This window comes from Vigna radiata, chromosome 7, assembly GCF_000741045.1.
Source record: "Vigna radiata var. radiata cultivar VC1973A chromosome 7, Vradiata_ver6, whole genome shotgun sequence".
In the NCBI taxonomy this organism is placed as follows: Eukaryota; Viridiplantae; Streptophyta; class Magnoliopsida; order Fabales; family Fabaceae; genus Vigna; species Vigna radiata.
This window is the reverse complement of record NC_028357.1, coordinates 22,458,875-22,479,243: the sequence shown is the minus strand read 5'-3', so window position 1 is coordinate 22,479,243 and position 20,369 is coordinate 22,458,875. Positions and strand designations below refer to the sequence as shown.

General features: G+C 35.7%; 1 protein-coding gene across 2 annotated transcripts in view; it reads right to left on the bottom strand.

The window, feature by feature from the left end:
- LOC106768681 (DNA topoisomerase 1) overlaps nt 1-20,369 on the bottom strand; it is a 47,517-nt gene that overhangs the window by 24,286 nt on the left and 2,862 nt on the right. For both annotated transcript variants that reach the window (XM_014653947.2, XM_014653946.2), the window contains exons 4-13: nt 18,768-19,419; nt 18,545-18,631; nt 18,205-18,251; nt 17,596-17,705; nt 17,404-17,504; nt 10,471-10,563; nt 9,509-9,592; nt 4,296-4,379; nt 1,546-1,614; nt 297-356 (exon numbers count right to left, since the gene is read on the bottom strand). In XM_014653947.2, coding sequence (XP_014509433.1) covers nt 297-356; nt 1,546-1,614; nt 4,296-4,379; nt 9,509-9,592; nt 10,471-10,563; nt 17,404-17,504; nt 17,596-17,705; nt 18,205-18,251; nt 18,545-18,631; nt 18,768-19,419 — 1,387 coding nt within the window. The remainder of the gene's footprint in view (nt 1-296; nt 357-1,545; nt 1,615-4,295; nt 4,380-9,508; nt 9,593-10,470; nt 10,564-17,403; nt 17,505-17,595; nt 17,706-18,204; nt 18,252-18,544; nt 18,632-18,767; nt 19,420-20,369) is intronic.

The following is a 20,369-nucleotide window of genomic DNA, read 5'->3' as shown; positions in this document are numbered from 1 at the left end:
TTATTAGTACCACATCACTCCCAATTTCTTAGGGATTTGTTTCCTAGATTAGGCAGTACTTATTTCCAAATTTATCCAATATGTATGTATGTGTCTATATATATATATATATATATATATATATATATATATATATATATATATATATATATATATATATCAGCTGTATGTAATGAGACTAAATAAGAGAGATTATTTTCTGATAAACTTGAAAGTTATCAAAAGCCAAAGGGGCTCCAAATCTATTACAACAATACAATTTTATCCAAACAAATTCAAAATTGCCCAAAGCTTACCATTCGTCCACGAAATTCCGGAGACAGAACTCGATTTTTTACTGTAACATAGTTTCTGTCCTGAGAGAACAAAAACAATTGAGGACTCAATTCTATAAAACTTTATTTATAATGCAAGATAAACTAAAATAAAATAAATATTAATTCTACAATGCACCACCATTAATTGTGTCAATGAATATTTATCACTGCATCGCAAGTTCAACAAAGACAAGCGTACATCAAAAACCATGAGTTGATTGATGACCACTTTCATTATGACACATGTGCGTTGTTATGCTGAATGAATCAGAAAGTTTATACAAACTACACTCATTGAATTATTGGATGACGAGAAATAGGTGAGAATTAAAGGGGTTTGGTTGAAGAAATAGGTTGTCAAATAGTAGTGAGTCCTACTATTTTCAAATTATTTCCACTCTCTTTCTCTTACACCATACAATTCTAAATTATTTCCATCTTCTCTCCACCTTCCATTTCATTTAAACCAGAGGGTAACTGATATACCTAAAATGGCTGAAAACCTGAAGAAATACTTCTTTGATTACACAATTTCAAATGATCATAAAGTGAACAATTATTTTTAACCAGATAACATTCAGGAATGAGCGATTTTTAGATTTTATTATGCGCACAAACTACTTAGGATAGGAAACATGTTTCGCTCAACTTATTTTGAAGAATTTATCACTCAGCTTCTAGATAGAGATTTTAAAACAAATATTCTCTTTGAAATAATATAATCCAAACAAGCTATTAGATACAATTTCTGATATAGTGCAGAGGAACGAGGCGAAGGAGCTGAGTCCAGCCTAAGTTACTTGGGTGTTTTGATTGTGTTTTCTCTTTTTCAATTTATGAAAACTATTTTATAACAACTCTTTAAAACTAAATTTAGAAATAAGAATGGGTAGAAGATGAAACACTACAAGGAAGAAGACAAAAAATAGAAAACTCTAATTTGAAAACTAAAATAGCTCAGAGAAGTTATGCTTTAAAAAATGAAGAGATTTTCTAAACTATTTTCAAAATTCTTTTGTCAAACAAGTTTATTTTTCTGATTTTAGAAATAAAAATATTTTTCATAAATAGACAACAAACAAACCCCAGATTTGAATCTATAGACCAGAATAACTTATAAAATTATCTAAATAAATCACAACATACAATTTAAATTGTTACACTTGATGTGATATAAGAGATAAGATATGCTATATTGATGACATTTACTGCTACGGAAGTAAAATACCCGTAAAACTTTTATTGTGGATGCATATGTTGATGGCCTTCCAATCCCTAGCTCCTCAAGCTTCTTAACCTATTAATATCATTTGGAAATCTTAAATGGAGAAAACAAGAGATGAAGTGCAAAAGAAATGAACACGGTCTGCCCTCATTGACAGCATAAATCATGTTATAAATTCAGGGTGAACATTATACGTTGCAACACATCTATTTATTTTAGATAATTTAAAATTATATATCATAATATTGATATATTGAAAATTTTAACATACGCTTACGATGCCAAATATAGGTCTCAACATGAAGTCATGAACCAAATTTCTTTATATAGATAAAAATTATAACGTTTCTGTGCATGAGCAAATATTATAGTGTATAAAGTTTGAGAAAGAGTTATTAGCCATAGCTAACTATGTAATGGACAAAATTAACACAGAACTCTTGTGTTCATAAAGAAGATGAAGGCAGAAAGCATAAAGTTCTATGATAGGTATTGCAGACTTATATGAATCAACTTGGCTAAACTGTAAAATATTAAATAGCATTCACTAGATTTCCTCTAAAGAAAGGACCCAAAAAAGTTCTGGTTATTAGAGAGAACCAGACTCTCCCTCCCTAACTTTCACAAGTTACAAAGTAAAGATAGATAACTACTAAAACTGTCCATTCTGACTTTATAGAAGTCAGAGGTAACTTATTACAAACAAATAACTACCTTACAGACAGTTAAAACTGTCTGTCTAACTCATACAGTTTTTCTTCTGCTGTAAACCTTCCCTTTGTACCTATCATTCTATGTACTTCAGTTTTCAGTCTTTATATAGAAAGAAAAAAAAGATACAGCAAAACCATAAAGAAAACTTAGATCTAAGGGAAAACAAAGATGTAAATCTGGAAAACTCTGATTCTTTTATTGGTTTTCTGTTTTCTCAAAGTGAAAGTTACAATTCGTGTAATATAATCATGAAGCTTGTAAATCAAGTCACTGATGTGGAACTAAACTCAAGAATATGTAAGAGAAATAGCCAATTCGCTAATGTAGCAAATGTCATGTCACAGTTTTACAAGAGCAGAGGTCTTATTCAATTACTCTATTACTTAGGTTTGTGAGGAACTCAAAAGATTGAGTTTGTCCCGTAAAGAAGTAAATTGAGACTTATATAGTGCTTCTGAAAGAATATGAACAATTTGAGGTGCAGCAGGCACATAGGTCACAATTAAGACTTGTTAAGAATTTTTCTCCGACAGGGATATCTAGCTCCATATGTCTTCTTTGTTTATCACAGTAAATTACTACAGTTGTGTTAGAACTGTCACTTATTTAAAATAGTTAACTTGCTAGAATTGGTTAATTTGTTTAAATTACTAATTTTCCTATCTTGGATGCAAGGAATTCCTATAAATGAATAGATGACCTAAGAGATCATACACTCTCTCTTAAGCATTTTTTCCATATTTCTATCTCAAGTATCAAAGCATTTCTGCTTTTGTTTTCCACTTGCTGGTGAGTTTTTGGAAATGAAGATCTAACATGTTTGTTTACAGGTACTGAACCCAATGGTTGGTATCAACTTAATAGTTGCTTGTAAAGTACATTTTATTTTATAAAATACAATCATGAAGCTTGTAAAGAAAGCTTCACTGTTGTCGGACTAACTTAACTAAAATAATCACTATGCTTGTGGGACTAAACTCAATAAGATGTAACAGAAATAACCACTTTACTAATGTAGCAAATGTCACTCGGTGTTACAAAAACAGAGGTGTTATTCAATTACTGATAAAACAAGAGAAAAGCATAAGAATATAAAGTTCCAAGATCATTGAACTGAAGTAGGTATTACTTCAATCAAACACAACTGGCAAAACAACCAGAAAATAATTTTCAGCTAATCGATTGATCAGAGTAATATGTTTCACAAAAATAAACATTGTCGTACCAGAGATGCCCAGATAATCAAAAAAACAACCAAGAGTATGATAGAAAGAAATCAGGTTTTTTCAGAAGTTATTATATGCATCGCATTTGCTGCAACGATTGGCAAACCATTTGTTGTGTATTTGTCAAAACACAGAAAGAATGAAAGAACCATATCATCATTCAACTTCTTGAAAATAACACATAAGCAAAGAAAAGTACATTTCTTAACCTACAAACAGTTCAATGGCTGTATTTAACACACTTCCTTGACAATGAAATGTAATCTCTATGCACAGAACCAATAAGAGATGAAATACACGATCATCCATGTGTCTTCACTTCATAGTTCAAGCCTTAGCAAATTGGACCAGTTGGTTTATGACGTGGTATTAAAACCTATGGCCAAGTCATCTAAAGTTTGATTTTTTGTCAACCCATTCTCTAATAAAAACAGTAGATTCTCTACACAAGACTTGTGTGTAGCCTTGTCTTGTTAGAATTATCCAATCTTAGGCATTTTCTACATGCAACAAGAGCAGTACCAGCTTAAAGCAGCATAAAATGTTCTGTTTTTATTTCCAATTTTTCCTTTTAATTACAAAAGTGTCACTTTTGTCTGTTTTCAAAGACTCGTGAGAAACAACAAAAAAAACATTTTATTGTGTTCATAGTTCCCTGTAGAAATAATATTTGGAAAAAAAAAGTAAATAAAGTGTCATGTTTATAATGAAAAGCGAAGAATGAATACCAGCATTTTCTAAAGTAAAGTGGCCTATAAAGTATACAGTACTCCACCACTCCTTTAATATAATGACAAAAGAGAGATGACTTACCAATGATGCTTCAGAGTACCGTGGTGGCGGTTGTGTGTGGTGCTCACAAGGTTCAGTTTGAACCACGCATAGTGGATCCCCTGTCTACAAAATAGAAGTTAATGAAGTGTTGTGTTGTAAAGGGCACAAATCGTGAGTAATTATGCCAGACAGACTAAAAATATGTCAACAATAAGCCTCATTCTGCTAAAGGCATATGTCCAAGTCCTGTGTAATATGAAAATCAGAAAAAAAAAAAAAAAAAAAAAAAAAAAAAACAAACGGATGCATAGCAAACCAAGCCTAAGAAAAAGTGACAGCAATTAACAAAGATAAAAGGTCTATCTTAGAGACATGGAAACATTCTTGAGCCACCATCTAAAATGTTTTACTTATACATGGCTACAAAACCAATAGGCAAATGTTGATAAAGTCATGACTATAACTAGGGATTTGATTTGTACTCAAATTGGCTTATGTCTTATGTGTTATTCCTACTATTCTATAATGCTCCATCTGTTTTTTTACTTTGCACATCACAGAAATAATAGAATATCAGATCATTTTATTCTGGTTTTATATTTTATATAAGATGGTATCTAGAGATTTCTACCATTTAATTTAACCTTGGCTATTCCTTTTCATCCATGGCTCCTGCTAATACCACCGTTTTCACACCTTATTCTAATCCCAGTTCCCTTGCTGAAAAACTTGACGACTCCAACTATTTTCACTAGTGTTAACAAGTTGAACCCGTTATTAAATTGCATCAACTTCAGTCATTATTCCTACAATTCCTCCGTGATATCCCTTTGATCAAGATAATGCCAATTGTGAGTCCCGCATATAAATTGTTAAAAATGAGACTTATTATTATTCTCAAATCATCTATTTGTAATAATCTAGTTCTCCTAAAAAGGGAAATAGGGAAACTAGGAAACCTAGGGGAAAATAAAATAAAATAAAATATTATGTATCTATTTCCTCTAATTAGGAAGATTCTACATATATTATCCCAGATTACAACACTCCTCCTCAAGTTGGTAAATGAATATCAATCATTCCCAACTTGCCTACAAGATCTTGAAATCTACTCGAAGGAAGCCCTTTTGTGAAAATATCTGCTATTTGAAGTTTTGTAGGAACATGAGTTGTAATCACAAAGCCTCTGTCAAGATTATCTTTGATAAAATGTCTGTCAATTTCAATGTGTTTGGTTTTGTCATGCTATACTGGATTATGGGCTATGCTCATAGCAGACTTATTGTCACAGTGCACCTGTTAGCAAAATGATGAAGATGAAGTTTTGATGATGCCCAAATCAAGTCAAGATTTATCAAGATTCATGAATATCCTTTGAAGACTTATTTTTGTTATGAAAAGCTTTTGTAATAATTATAGTTTAATTGTTTAGGACTTAGATTTGTAGTAGGTTTTGATTCTTGTATCTTTATATTTTGTATTTGTTGTTTAGAATCAAAACTTCCCCGTTTTAATCGATTAATCCTTGATATAATCGATTAAAATCGCTGCAGAAGCCAAAACCCAATCAGCTTTGGAATAATCGATTAAAGCAAGTTTTAATCGATTAATTAATCGATTAATTCTGAGAATAATCGATTAATACTAGCCGTTGGAGGTTTCTGATTTGAAAAACTAGCCGTTGTACTTATTTTAATTGATTAACACTAATATTAATCGATTAAATGCGTTAAATGGCCAGTTTCGTAGAATGGAAAAGTATTTGCTTGAGTCTATATATAGGCTCTCTTTATCCATCAACAACAACTCTTCCCTTGCGCTAAAACACTCAGAACTCTTTGAGAAGTGTGTGTTCTTGTTCGGCTTGTGAAACTCTTGTCTGTGGAGCTGGTGAAGTGCTACTACGGTGACAGAGGAAATAGTCGGTTCATCCTTGGTGTGTCCTAGGAAGTGCCTGGAAGAGGATCATCCTTCGTGAAGTATTCGGAGGAAGTGTTTCATCCTTCGTGAAGTATTCGGAGGAGGTGTCTCATCCTTTGTGAAGATTCAAAGGAGGTGCAGGTTCATCTCTTGTGCTATCAAGAGAGGTGGTTTCTAAACTCTTACAAATTGTTTCTTTGTGATTGTAATTTGTAATTGTTTTGTGCTTAGTGAACTGTTTATCTTGGTTTGAGATAAGCGACTGGACGTAGGATTGGTAAGATCCGAACCAGTATAAAAATCATATGTGCAAATTTCTCTCAACCTTACTCTTTTATTTATATTTATTATTTGCGTAGTAAGTGAAATTGAGTAGAATTTAAAAGGCACACGTTTGAATTAAAAACCCTCTTGGTTTGTTATTCCACGCTAACAATTCCGCTGCAGCCGATTCTAACAGCACCGGGTGCTCCACTTTGACTTTAAGATCATCCAAGATGATTTTCATCCAGAGTCCTTCACACATTCCTTGAGCAAGGGCTCGAAATTCAGCTTCTGCACTAGAACGGGATACTCTATCTTGCTTTTTGCTTCTCCATCTTACCAAACTATCTCCAAGAAATACACAATTAGCTAATTGAGGAACATGTAAAACATCCTTCAATATAATAGATGAGTCCAAGAATATATTCCCAGAGCGGCATACAGGTATACCTCGTCCATTTGCAACTATAATAAGTTGTTCTTTATTGCTCTTGCTATATGAATCGAAATTCCCACTAAAAGGTGTCATATGATCAGTTGCACCCGAATCAAGGATCCAAATATCGTGAGATACATGACCAACAGTATTGAGACAAATCTTACCTTTTATGGACAGAGTACATGATCCAGAGGGCTTACTCATTCATTCAATCATTGCTTCCAAGCGCTCGAGTTTCTCCTTATAAGTTTGCATATCAAGATCTGGTGGTGGTGGTGGTGGATTAGACTGGGACGAATTAGATTGATTTGTGGCTTCCCGTTCTGAGATAGTATGATTTACCCATTTTTTAGTAGGCCCTTTGTTGTTTCCCATGCGCTCGAGAACATTCTTTTTTCCATGGAGTTTGAAGCATTTTTCCTTGGTATGTCCAGATCTTTAACAGTATGTACAATAGTCCCCATGAGTACCTCTTTCAAACGTTTTTCCCCCAGCATTTGTTCCCTTGTGGACTCCCTTCCCAATTGTCATGGCAGAGCCTGTGTTGGAGATCCCTCCATGAATCATGACAGATCTCCGAGTTTCTTCTCCTCTTACCATAAAGAAAACTTCTAACAGGGGTGGTAAATTTTCTCTTCCAAAAATGTGAACCCGGATTGGGTCGTACTCATGATTAAGACCCTGGAGAAATTGAAAGATTTTTTCTCCTTCGATGAATTCAGCAAGAGCGGCAGCATCTGTTTTACACATCTTTATTGTTTGGATCTGATGCTGGTCCTCCTCCATCTATATGATCATGTTTGGAGCGACTCTTAAGAATCCTTAAAATAAATTGACTCCATTGTAAGTAATTCTGACCATCCAACCACAAGGTACTTCCTATATTTGGTAAGTCATTGGGTACCCCCAAAGGAATACTCTTTTCTTCAGACATCCCGTATCCAAGAAAAAAAGGACAAAAACTTCAAACTTAGATCTACTCAAATAAAGGCCAAACGGGTCGTCACCAACCCAAGGAGCAAAACGTAAAATTCAGATCTGCTCAAATACAGCCCAAACTAGTCGTCACCAACCCTAGGAACGGACTCAGGGGGCTCCGGCGACCCTGTCTGTGGCGGCGGCGGCGAGTGGGTCTCGCCGGAGGTGGGCGCATGGGCTACACGCGCCGGCGACGGTGGCGGCGCGTGGTGGCGCGTGGCGGCTCCGTTCAAGGAGCGACTTCCGGCTCTGTGATCGCCGGGGTTGGGTGCACCTTTCTGCCCTATCGACGACCCCGACCGGCGACGGTGGCAGCGGCGGTGGTCAGAAGTGACGGCGGTGCGCTTCTTGCAGCGGAATCTAGCCCCTAAGATCAGGAGCTCTGACACCAAGTTGAAAATGAGACTTATTATTATTCTCAAATCTTCTATTTGTAATAATCTATTTCTCCTAAAAAGGAAAATAGGGAAACTAGGAAACCTAGGGAAAAATAAAATACAATAAAATATTATGTATCTATTTCTTCTAATTAGGAAGATTCTACATATATTATCCCATATTACAACATAAATCTTGGGAAATTCAGGATCAAATGCTTCTTGCATGGCTTTAATAAACATTAATGAAGTTGATTCTCTCTCACATTATTGGTTCAACAAACTCCTACCAGGTTTAGGACACAATTCATGGGTAATTTAATATTCTAACGAAGGCACATGCTTTACAACTTTATATTGATAATCATTATCTCTCATTAACAAGATGATGGAAGATTTTTTGTCTCACATCAAAACTATTGCTGACGAACTTGCAGGTGTGTATATTTTGTAACAAGCATAGCAAAATATAACATATATGCTTCAGCTTGAGACTGGGAGTTAAAATAGAATATTCTATGCATGGCTATAACTTTTTTGTTATTTTAAAAGCAAGAATGCAAAAGCACCACTATGTTAGGTTGCAGCTCAGATAACGTTAATCATCTCCGGCATATTTTATGCATGGTTATAACTTTTTTGTTATTTTAAAAGCAAGAATGCAATAGCAACACTATGTTAGGTTGGCACCTCAGACAACATCAATCATCTCCAGCATACTTGGATATTATTAAAAGACAAAATATTATACATATGATGGGGGCCAAACCAAACCCATCAATAAAAATAAAACAGACTTACAAAAAGGTAAATGATTTCTGTCCATAAAGAAATCAATATTAAGAAAAAAAGCCACATGTTAACACTTGAAAAATAGTCATTTGCTGCAATTAGGATTTCAGTTGTATTTATGATTGCTTCCCTTTGTGTTCTAACTTATTATCATAAATAGTGTACACGTGTACCTTCTCCGGCACAATATTCAGATATTTTTCTTCTCAATAGGCATCAGCTTTTAGGAATTTATTTTTATCCAACAAGACAAAACAATAATAAAGAAAATAGAAGATATTATTGTTATAATTATTACAAGGGTACATGAGGGTCTATCTGTACGTCTATCAAAGCCCCCTCCCCTTTGAGAAAACAAATGACAAAGCAAACCAGAAACAGCAACCTATCTAAATAAACAGAAATGGCAGACTGCCATATGAAGAAAGCATCAAATGGTTTCTGTATTATAAATTATATCTTAAGATTTCAGAAATATTTACCTTGAGAGAATTTAGTACTCCAAATGTCTGATCAGGGCTGGATTCATCACGGTCTTTATCATGAACAGCTTCAGCAACAACATCCTACAAGGAAAAACCACACATAAGTCAGGAAAACAAATCAACTATAGCTTCCTAGTCATATAAAGGAACATGCAGACATTCTCTACCACAGCTGAAATTAGTTGAGAAACAAAACCAGTTTTGGGCAGCTTTCATGTTGGCCCAAAGGGTAGGTATCCCACAGAAACATATATGGAACACCCACCAAAAAGAATGAAACAAAAATTCTGTGTCAAATGAGTGCCACCAAAAATAATATAGATTTAAATCAAATTTGACCAACCAACATTAAATCCTTCAGTCCCTTTTACCCAATAAAGCATACAGATTAGAACTACAAGGGTATTCACGCTGAATTTTATACATCTTTTGGGATGAGGAAACTCTGAAGTAACCTCTGCATGCATTATAGCAAACAAGACAAAAAGTCTTACCAAAAGAACATTTTAAGCTCAATTTTATGAGACCTTGATCAGAATCGAAATGTGTTATTAACTAGTAAGAAGAAAACGCATTCCAATTGTAATATATTTCATTGCAGTAGCAAGTAACTTGCACAAAACTCAAGACAATACTAATAGTAAAAATAATAAGAATTTAGTTGATTGAAAATAAAAATAACCATTAATATAAAAATAGTTATTACATTTGAGACACTATCAATATCACTACATGAATAGTAAAAATTGCAATATATTGTATCACAGTAGCAGGTAACTTGCACAAAAGCTCAAGACAGTACTAATAGTAAAAATAATAAGAATTTAGTTGATGGAAAATAACAATAATCATTAATATAAAAATAAAGTCGTTACATTTGCGATACTGTCAACATCACTACATGAATAGTTACATATTGTATGCTACCAACATCAATTATTTGTTGGAACCAACCATACCGTATAAACTGCCTGATACCCAGGAAACTCAACCATTGAACTCGCAGTACGTAATACAATAGACTTGTCACCATTTCCAATATCAACATGTATCTGGAATCAAAAGAACGTCATGAAAATGTCTGGTCAAACATAATGCTACATGGAAGCCGATGAATATGTGAACACAAATTTAATTTCACCAAAGAAATTGTTCATGACCTTTCTACAATACACAAAAGGAATATACGATCAGTAAACATGGAATAAATTAAGTTACCATGAATAACTAACACCTCTAACAAATTAATGTGCCATACAACAGAGCAAACGGATCCTATAAGGCTATCTGTTAAATGGTGAGAGTATTATGGTGATGAGAGTCCAGAACTCCAAAACTTTGCCATTCATGTATTAAGTTAGACATGTAGCTCCTCCACATGTGAACATAATTGGAGTTCTCCACATGTCAACATAATTGGAGTTCCTAAGAGATGATAAGTTAATACTAAAATATATCTCTAGAATAGAATTACTGGTCTACTACTTGCATTTCATATTGGTCTTTGCATTTGTTTAGATCCACAGATAATAAATAGGCTAAAGCAAAGCCAATAAATGATGTTCTTGTTATGGCTAATTCAAAATTAGCTAAGAAGCAGCAAATAAGAAAATCAGTTTAAATTAATATTGATGATTGTTCATCCTATGATGAGTGGATTATGGAAGATGAGTAGAATGAAGCATTGAACTGGATAAAGCATCCATAATAATTCACACACCCTTTGTGCCATTGCTTGGAATTCAACCTCTGCACTAGACTTTGCAACAACATTTTGCTTCTTACTTCTCCAATTCACCAAATTTCCACCCAAAAAAATGCAATATCATGAGGTGGATTTCCTATCCATGACAAACCCTACATAATCAGTATCAATATACACTTCCATTTTTAATTTCTCATTTCTCTTCAAATATTGAAGGATTTTGTTTACAACTTGTAAATGTCTCTCTTTTGGATCATGCATGAATTGACTAACGACACTCACAACATAGGCTATATATGGTCTGGTGTGAGCTAAGTAAATGAGCTTTCCACCAAGTCTTTGATATTGGCCTTTATTCATATAAGAACTTTCTTCATCACTCCCAATTTTATGGTTTATGGTTTTGGTCTATAGGAACTCCAATGGTCTTGCAATCAATCATACATGTTTCTTTGAGAAGATCAATAACATACTTTCTTTGGGAGATAAAGATGTCTTTCTTCAAGTAAGCTACTTCTATCCCACAGAAGTACTTAAACTTTCCTAGATCCTTCATTTCAAATTGAGCAACAAGTTTTTCTTTCGAGAATTGTTTCTTATGTTCACCATCTCATGCAACAACTATATCATCAACATAGACTAAGTGTAATCCAAGTTTACCTTTTGGGGTACGCTTGATGAACAAGGTATGGTCACCTTGTCACTTGTATCTCATGTTCATCATAACATGAGTGAGCCAACCGAACCAAGCATGGCGTGACTGCTTGAGTCAATACAAGGCTTTCTTCAACCTATAGACTTTATTCCCTTCTTCAATAGGCCTAAACCTTGGGGAATTTCCATATAGACTTCGTCCTCCAATTGTCCATGCAAGAAAGTATTTTTCGTATCAAATTATTGCAATTCCCAACTAAAATAAGTTGCCAATGAATGGTTTTAACTGTAGTCATCTTTGCCACTGGAGCAAATGTCTCCTCATAATCAACACCATAAGTTTGAGTAAATCCTTTAGCAACTAACCTTTGCTTTGTATTGTTCGAATGTCCCATCAGAATTATACTTTACATTATAAACCCATCTACATCATGCCTTTTTATATAGAGGCCTATTAACAATTCCACTACCTTTTGATCTAGAGGCTTGTTAACAATTTCCCATGTTTGGTTATTTTCTACGGCACTATTCTCTGCATTCATGGCTTGAGCCCAATTCTCATCATTCAGTGCTTCTTGAACTAAATTAAGTACTCTAATTGCATCAATGGCAGAGAGGAAACTTTGGTGCTACATAGATAGGTTTTTAGTAGTCACAAAATGAGAAATGGGATACTTGGTACAAGACCGAGTTCCTTTCCACAAAGCAATGGACAAGTCATCAAGGTCAGGTTCACAATTAATATTCAAGGAAATTTCCAAATGTTCAAGGGTGTCAAAAGAAGGAACACTTACCCTCAGACAAATGATTGGTGTTGTTATTGGTTCAAGTTGGGTTGCTTTTGTCTCCTTTGATATTTTATATGGAAGAAATTCATTGGAGTACTAATTTCTAGAGTTAACCCTGTCTCTGGAACAAAGTTGCCCTTATTAGAAGCAACTTTCAAAAACATGGCTAACTTCTAGAGCTAACCCTGACCTGGGAACAAAGATGCCCTTATTAGGAGTAGCTTCAAAGATATCCATTCGAGATGTGTCAGGAATACCAAGTGTAGTGCTAGATGGTTCTTGCAGGAAAGATGACTCCAAAAATTCAAAAGACTCAGCTTCAAAATAACTCGCCCCCTGAAGCTGAGGATGTTCGTAAAAAGATTTAGTTTCATCAAAAGTGACATTCATGCAGATGAAAAACTTTTGACTCGGAGGGTGATAGCAACAATATCCCTTTTTATAAGATGCATAAGCAAAGAATATACATTTAACAACTCTAAGATCTAACTTTCCACATAATTGACTATGAATATGGACAAATACAACACATCCAAATACTCAACTATGAAGGCTACAAAGAAAAGGAACAAATGGAAAGAAGGAAGATATGAACTCAATAGGACTCAGACCATCAAAGACTCGCGAGGGTAATCGGTTAATGAGATAGGTTGCAATGAGGACAGCCTCTCTCCAATAAGATTTAGGGACATTTATTTGGAAAAGAAATGCCCGTGTCACCTCAACAAGATGCCTATTTTTTCTTTCAGCAATGCCATTTTGTTGGGGTGTATGTACACAAGTAAATTCAAAAATAACACCACTTTTGGAAAGGAAATTAGACATGTTATGATTCACATTTTCTCCCATTATCAGAAAGTGAACATTTAACTGACTTCCCAAAATGTGTTTTTATCATATGGAAGAATTTGACAAATAAAGTAAAAACTTCAGATTTTTCTTTCATGAGGAAAATCCATGTAACACAAGTACAATCATCAGTAAATGTGACACACCATTTAGCACCAAAAACAGTATAGTTTGGCCCCCAAACGTCATAATGAATTAAATCAAAAGGATGGACACCCTTTGTATTACTAGGAGGATATGTGGCACAATGGTGTTTTGGAATTTGACATACATCACATTTAAATGACTCAATAGCCTCCTTAGAAAAGGGAACATGAACTTTAGAAAGGAGTGATGTCCTAGACGACAATGAAGAAGTCAAATTTAAGAGGACTTGTAGTGCAAGATTAGAGACAAGAGGTACCTATTTGTGTACTGATACTATCTTTAGATCCTAAGTTGTTAAAACAATACAAACTTCCCTGTTCCTTAACAGTTTTGATCGTCCTCCACATGGAAAGATCCTAAAAAAACAAAGTAGGAAAGAAGATTACAGAACACTTTAGGTCATGGGTAAGTTTTTTAATGGAAATAAGATTATTAGAAAGCTTTGGAACATAAAGAACATCTTTAAGGTTGAGGGATGGCAAAAGGAAAACATTACCATATCCAATTATTGGGATATGACACCCACTGGCAACTTTAATGTGGTTACCAAAAAGAGAAACATATGATGTTAAAAGATATGAATAAGGGTCATATTGCTTGTGGCACCAAAGTCGAGAACCCAAGAGTCCTTACATAAAGTTTTAGAAACATTAAAAGATGAATTGAAGATCTTTCTAGTCATAGCTATAGAGCAAGTACCAGAAAACAGGATGCAAGAACAGAAAGAACCACAAGTTGGGTGCACTTCAAGAAATCCCAATATTTAAAGGAAATGGGTGCACTTCAGGCAACCCTAAAAGGAACCATAACTAAGATACTAAAGAACAAATGCGGAAGCAGGGATCCCAAGATTGGGAGCTATGATACCAACTAGAAAGAATTAATATAAAAGAAAGAAGAATTTTATTCAATTCATTCAAAACCGTCATCCACTTCTATATATAGAGAACTCAAACTGTTAGGACATGGAGGGTTAACGAGAAGTCAATTGTATAAATAGATCATGAATAGCTTTGTAGAAAGTTAGTCATTTGTTTTGTATAGAGTTGACAGGAATCCAATATTCCTGAGGGGGAGGTTCTGCTCTCACAGTTACATACGTTGTATACTTTCTTTCAATACAATCATTGATCATTCTTTTATCTGTTTTGGGGTGTGTTGTGTGCACAATTGCTTGTGTGTGAGTGGGTTCTTGACAGAGGAACCTAACAAATTGGTCCGACCTGCCGAATCCAAATTGGGCACGTTAGTGAGAATGGAGAGAGATACGGAGGGAAGGTTGGAGGCAATAGAGATTACCATGAAGGGCATGAAAGCGGAGTCAGTCACAGTACGAAGGGATATGCAGCAGATAATGAGGCTATTGGGAACGAACGGCCATAACGTGGAAGGGCAGTCCGACGATGGTTCGGTGAATTGACAATCCGCTTCGTCATGTGGGGGAAACTAGAGGCAGAGGAAGTGGAGCACGCAACGATGATCAAAGACAGTGGCGAAAAAGGGTGGATTTGCCTATGTTTGAAGGGGTGGAGCCCCTTAGTTGGATCAATAAGGCAGAAAGGTTCTTTGATATTCAGAAGGTGAACGGCGAGGAAGAAAAGGTGGAGCTGGTTTATGACAGCATGGAGGGAAGTGCAGCATATTGGTTCAAATTCTGGAAAGAAAAGGCCAAGAATCGTTCTTGGGAGGGCCTGAAGGCAGCCTTGATCAACCGCTTTGGAGGAGGTTCCAGGGGGACGGTGTTTGAGAGACTAGCGACACTACGACAAGAAGGAACGGTGGAGGAATTCTTTCACGAATTCGAGATTTTGTTGGGACAAACCAAGGGCGTACCGGAAGAACATCAAAGGACAGGTGAGGATTCAAGATCCCCAGGGGTTGATGGAGGCCATGCGCGTCGCTCGTGATGTGGAGGACGCGATGTTACGAGCGAAAGGGGGCAACTGGAATGGGTTCAAGATTAACCAGTCGGGATCGCGATCGATGGGGGTAGTGGTGTGATCAGATCCTCCTAGACTCACAACAAACCAGCTTGGAGGAGTAGAGGTGGGGTCGTTCAGGAGAGAAGGGCCGACGACGACAAGTAGCGTGAAAGGGAGTACGATGGGAGGAAGCGATAATACGAGAAGGATGGTGCGGAACTTACCCTACCCCGCATTCCTCAAAAGAAGAGAAGAAAAACAATGCTTTCGATGTGGGGGGCCTTTCACTCCCTGCCACCGCTGCTCGGAGAGGAGTTTACGCATTCCGCTTCTGGCGGAGGATGAGGAGCATGACGCAGGTGACGGGGTAGAACCGGAGCTGAAATCTATGGAATTGGATTATGGCTCAACAGAAGCGTTGACTCAGCCCAAAACAATGAAGTTGATAGGGTGGATTGGAGGAAGAAGCGTGGTGGAGCTCATCAATAGTGGCGGCAACCACAATTTTGTCAGCAAGGAATTAGTAGAGGAATTGAAGTAACCCTTGACTGATACTTCACTGTATCCGGTGAGCTTGGGAGATGGGCGAAAGAAAGTTACCCGGGGGCGATGTGATAAGATTCGGTTGAAATTCGGAGAAGCGACGGTGGAGGAGGATTTTTACTTGTTCGACTTGGGTGGAGTTGAAATTATTTTGAGCGTGGTTTGGTTGGCTAAGCTGGAAGAGGTGGTTATAAACTGGAAGAAGATGACCATTGGATATAACTTGGTGGGTAAAAGGGTGAGGGCGAAAGGGAACCCAAAGCTGTCCAGATAGGATAGTGCGTGGCAAAGTGAGTTGACAGCTGCGCAGGAAGCAGAGCAACACTCAAGGGTGTTTCAGGAAATTAAAGGGTTGCCTCCATTTCGGGAGATGGAGCACCTAATAACCCTTAAAGAAGGGGTGAACGTATCAAAAGAATTAATTAAGAGTATTCTTAGCCATCTGATTCAACTAAGAACATTAAAGAGAAACTTAAAAAAAATTATCAATATGGATCTGTCAGCAAAGCAGGAGGAGGATAATAGGTTTCAACAAATAAAGAAAGAAGTTATTGACCTGATTAGGATGCTACCCGCAACTTTTGAATCCAAGCAGCAATGGAAAGGTGAAGCATATGGTGATTTTCAAGAATTTGATCCTGGTGGAAAAACAAATACAAAAAGAAAGTTGGCCATGGATGCTGCATTGGAGAGGAAAACGCAGGTCCACACATCAGAAAGTGGTATGCTGAGCTTGCAGAACTATGGCCCAGTGGTCACTTGGACAACCATGGGATCAAACGTGGAATTTGCAGGGCAAAAGAGAAGACGTAACCTGGGAGGACAGGAGCACTATGGCAGACCAATGTCCTAAGTTCAACCTTGAGGACAAGGTTGTTAATGGAGCGGAGGGTAATGTTAGGATATGGAGGGTTAACGAGAAGTCAATTATATAAATAGATCATGAATAGCTTTGTAGAAAGTTAGTCAGTTGTTTTGTATACAGGAATCCAATATTCCTAAGGGGGAGGTTATGCTCTCAGAGTTACATACGTTGTATACTTTCTTTCAATACAATCATTGATCATTCTTTCATCTGTTTTGGGGTGTGTTGTGTGCCCAATTGCTTGTGTGTGAGTGGGTTCTTGACAGAGGAACCTAACACAAACTCTAAGTAATAATTACAAGAGATCTCTAGAATTTTCTAACAACTTCTACTAATTTAGTATCCTACCAACAACTTTTAATACTGCATTCAATATCCAATTAACAACACAATATATGAAGGGTATTCAGTAATCTAACCTGCTCAATGACAGCAGGTTCCATTTGACATGAAACTGTTCGTGACCAAATAAGTGTGTAGAGCTTCAAAGATTCTTCATCAAGTATCCCAGCAAGCATTGCTGAAAAAACATCAACAATTAACATTACCAGCAGTCACCTCTGTACACCATTCAAGTAAAATATTCACAAAAGAAGCATGTGTTGTAATACATGGCAACTTGCATATGTCGGTTGGTCTAATAGCTTCATGGGCCTCTTGTGCATTTTTCACCTTTTTAAAATATTTTGGAGCACTTTGTGCCGCAAAATCTTGTCCATACCTGATACAGAGAACTCTTATTAAAAATATTTTCTATGGCTTGGTTTTACTTCTGTTGTTTTAAGAGCCTACCAAAGGTCTGTTTGGATGAGAGTTCCCATAAGCATTCATTGGGGAAAAAGTAATTGCAAAAAAAAAAAAATAGATTTTGGAAAAGCTAATATGAGGTAATTTCTACAAAAGTGCTCATGGAGAAATATATTTCACCTTTTGCCTCTAATTTTCTTCTCCTAGAAGTGCTTATAGAAAAGTTTATCCAGAAAGGTCCATATTATATTCCCACATAATCTCCTTCCTTTCAAAGTAAAACTCACTTATCAAATATTTTTTGAAAACTATACAATGGTATAGTATACACTAGCATCATTGTATCTGTAAGGTTTAAATCCCATCTTATATCTGTGTTCAGTTAAATAGCTAATAATGAACATCACCGTAGTAATAATGAAATTCTGAGAGCAAATATATGAATAAAGGTAGTTTGGAGAAATAAACATCACCTTTCAATGATCAGCGAGCGTATATTAGCAACAGCTTCGTCAGAAATCTAAGTAAATTCAGGGCAAGTTGTTAACAGAAAGAAACTCTAAACAAGACTACTGGGCTCACAAGAAACTCTAAACATGTCATCCACATAGGCAAACAGTAAAAAATAAAAAATTGTTATAGGAAAATCATGGGTAATTGGTGATCACTTTTAAACCGGCAAGACTCATGACATGATTGTTACAAAAGAGAAATGTGGGTGGGAGGGAAGGGGATACAACATACAAGAATATTTGGAGGTGGCACAATCAGCTTTTGTGGACAAATTAATTATGCAACCAAAGAGATACCTACATGGAATCCATCAGTTCTTATGTATGTTATCAGACCCACTGCTACACCATCAGAGAGTTCAACTCCCTCGTAGAGCTTCTGTGCAAGCTGCACTTGAAAGGCAATTGATATTAATGATAAAAATAAGTCTAGAAGGTTTTGAAATTTAAACATGATTAAATATTAATTCAACATACATGAATAAATATGGAAATAGATTAGGCATGAAGAAAAATTCTAGTACCTTCATTGTGTGACTTGCCGTGAAATGTAACTTGTTTGCAGCATCTTGCTGAAGTGTTGATGTTATGTAAGGTGTTGGAGGATTTCTTCGAGTTTTGCTTTTCTTCAAGCAAACAACATGAAAATTGGCTGAGTTTATATTGCTTTGAATATGCCTTGCCTCAGTATCAGAAGTAATTGAAAACTGATTCAACTTTTTTGAATCAAAATGGGTCAAGCGAGCAGGAAAAGTAAAGTTCTTGTTTGATCCCGAATCCTCCTTTTTCAATTGAACCTCCACAGTCCAATATTCCTTCGGTTTAAATTCATCAATTTCCATTTCTCTATCACATATAAGAGCAAGTGCAGCTGATTGAACTCTTCCAGCTGACTGACAACCAGGTAACTTCCTCCATAATAGAGGAGAAATATTAAACCCAATCAAGTAATCAAGTGCCCGCCGGGCAAGGTAAGCTTGAACTAAATTTATGTCAATCTCTCGTGGTGTTTGTAGGGCACCTTTTATAGATTTTTCAGTTATTTCATGAAAGACTACTCGTGCTAAGGATATGTTATCGTGTAGAGCACCCTGTTGTTGTAACATCTCAATAATGTGCCAAGCAATAGCCTCCCCCTCTCGATCAGGATCTGATGCAAGAATAAGGTTTTCTGCTCTGCCAAATAACATAAAATGAATTAAGCAAGATACATATTATCAACTACCTATAATGCAAATATACTTCAAAATTGGCATCATATATGCATTTTACCATACTGGATACCCAAAATTGGCTGCCTTGGTTGTGTTATCTTCAAAATCTTTTGATATAAATTATTTAGATAGTAAAATGATTATTATCATAAGTTGAATAGAACATTTTTATTTTGCTTATAATTGTTGGAAATTGAAGTATGTTGTTAATAGTTAAATCATATTAATAGTCAATCAATGTATTCTAGGAAATAGTTATTTTAAAAGGTGTATTGCAAGTTGTGAATTATATTTACATTTATTATCTTTTAATCCTCCAGCCTATAAATAGTTACAAATTAAAAAATATTTGCTCATTTCTTATTCTCAAATGGTATCAAAGCTCCCAATTTAAGAGACCATTACTTCCAAAAACAACTTTGATTTGCATGTTGTAGTGACCAATTCTGTGCTGAAGCTGAGATTCAGACTATGGCTCAAGGTATTTGTGAATAACATTGGCACAAGATTATGTTAGAAGATTTGAATATTATATGGAATGGATTACCGCAGGTTTATGTAATTAGTCAGTAATCATAACTCATAATCTTTCTTAACATGATCAAACTAAACATATTCAGGTGGACAGACATGTTATCAAAGAAAAACTCAGCAGGGGATTGATTTGCATTTTGTCTAATCTCCCAAGAACAACTTCAGGATATAACAAAGACAAGGCATAACAGCCCCATTTTTGAAAGAATATTATCCAAGATGGAAATGGAGAATGCCCACTGACCAACTTGAAAGGGGGAAGAATAGAAAATTGAAATAATAGTGCGAAGAAGCTTAAATCATATTAGTAGACAATCATAAGCAGTCCAATGTATCATAGGAAATATGTGGCATAGACAATACTGTAATTTCAACTTT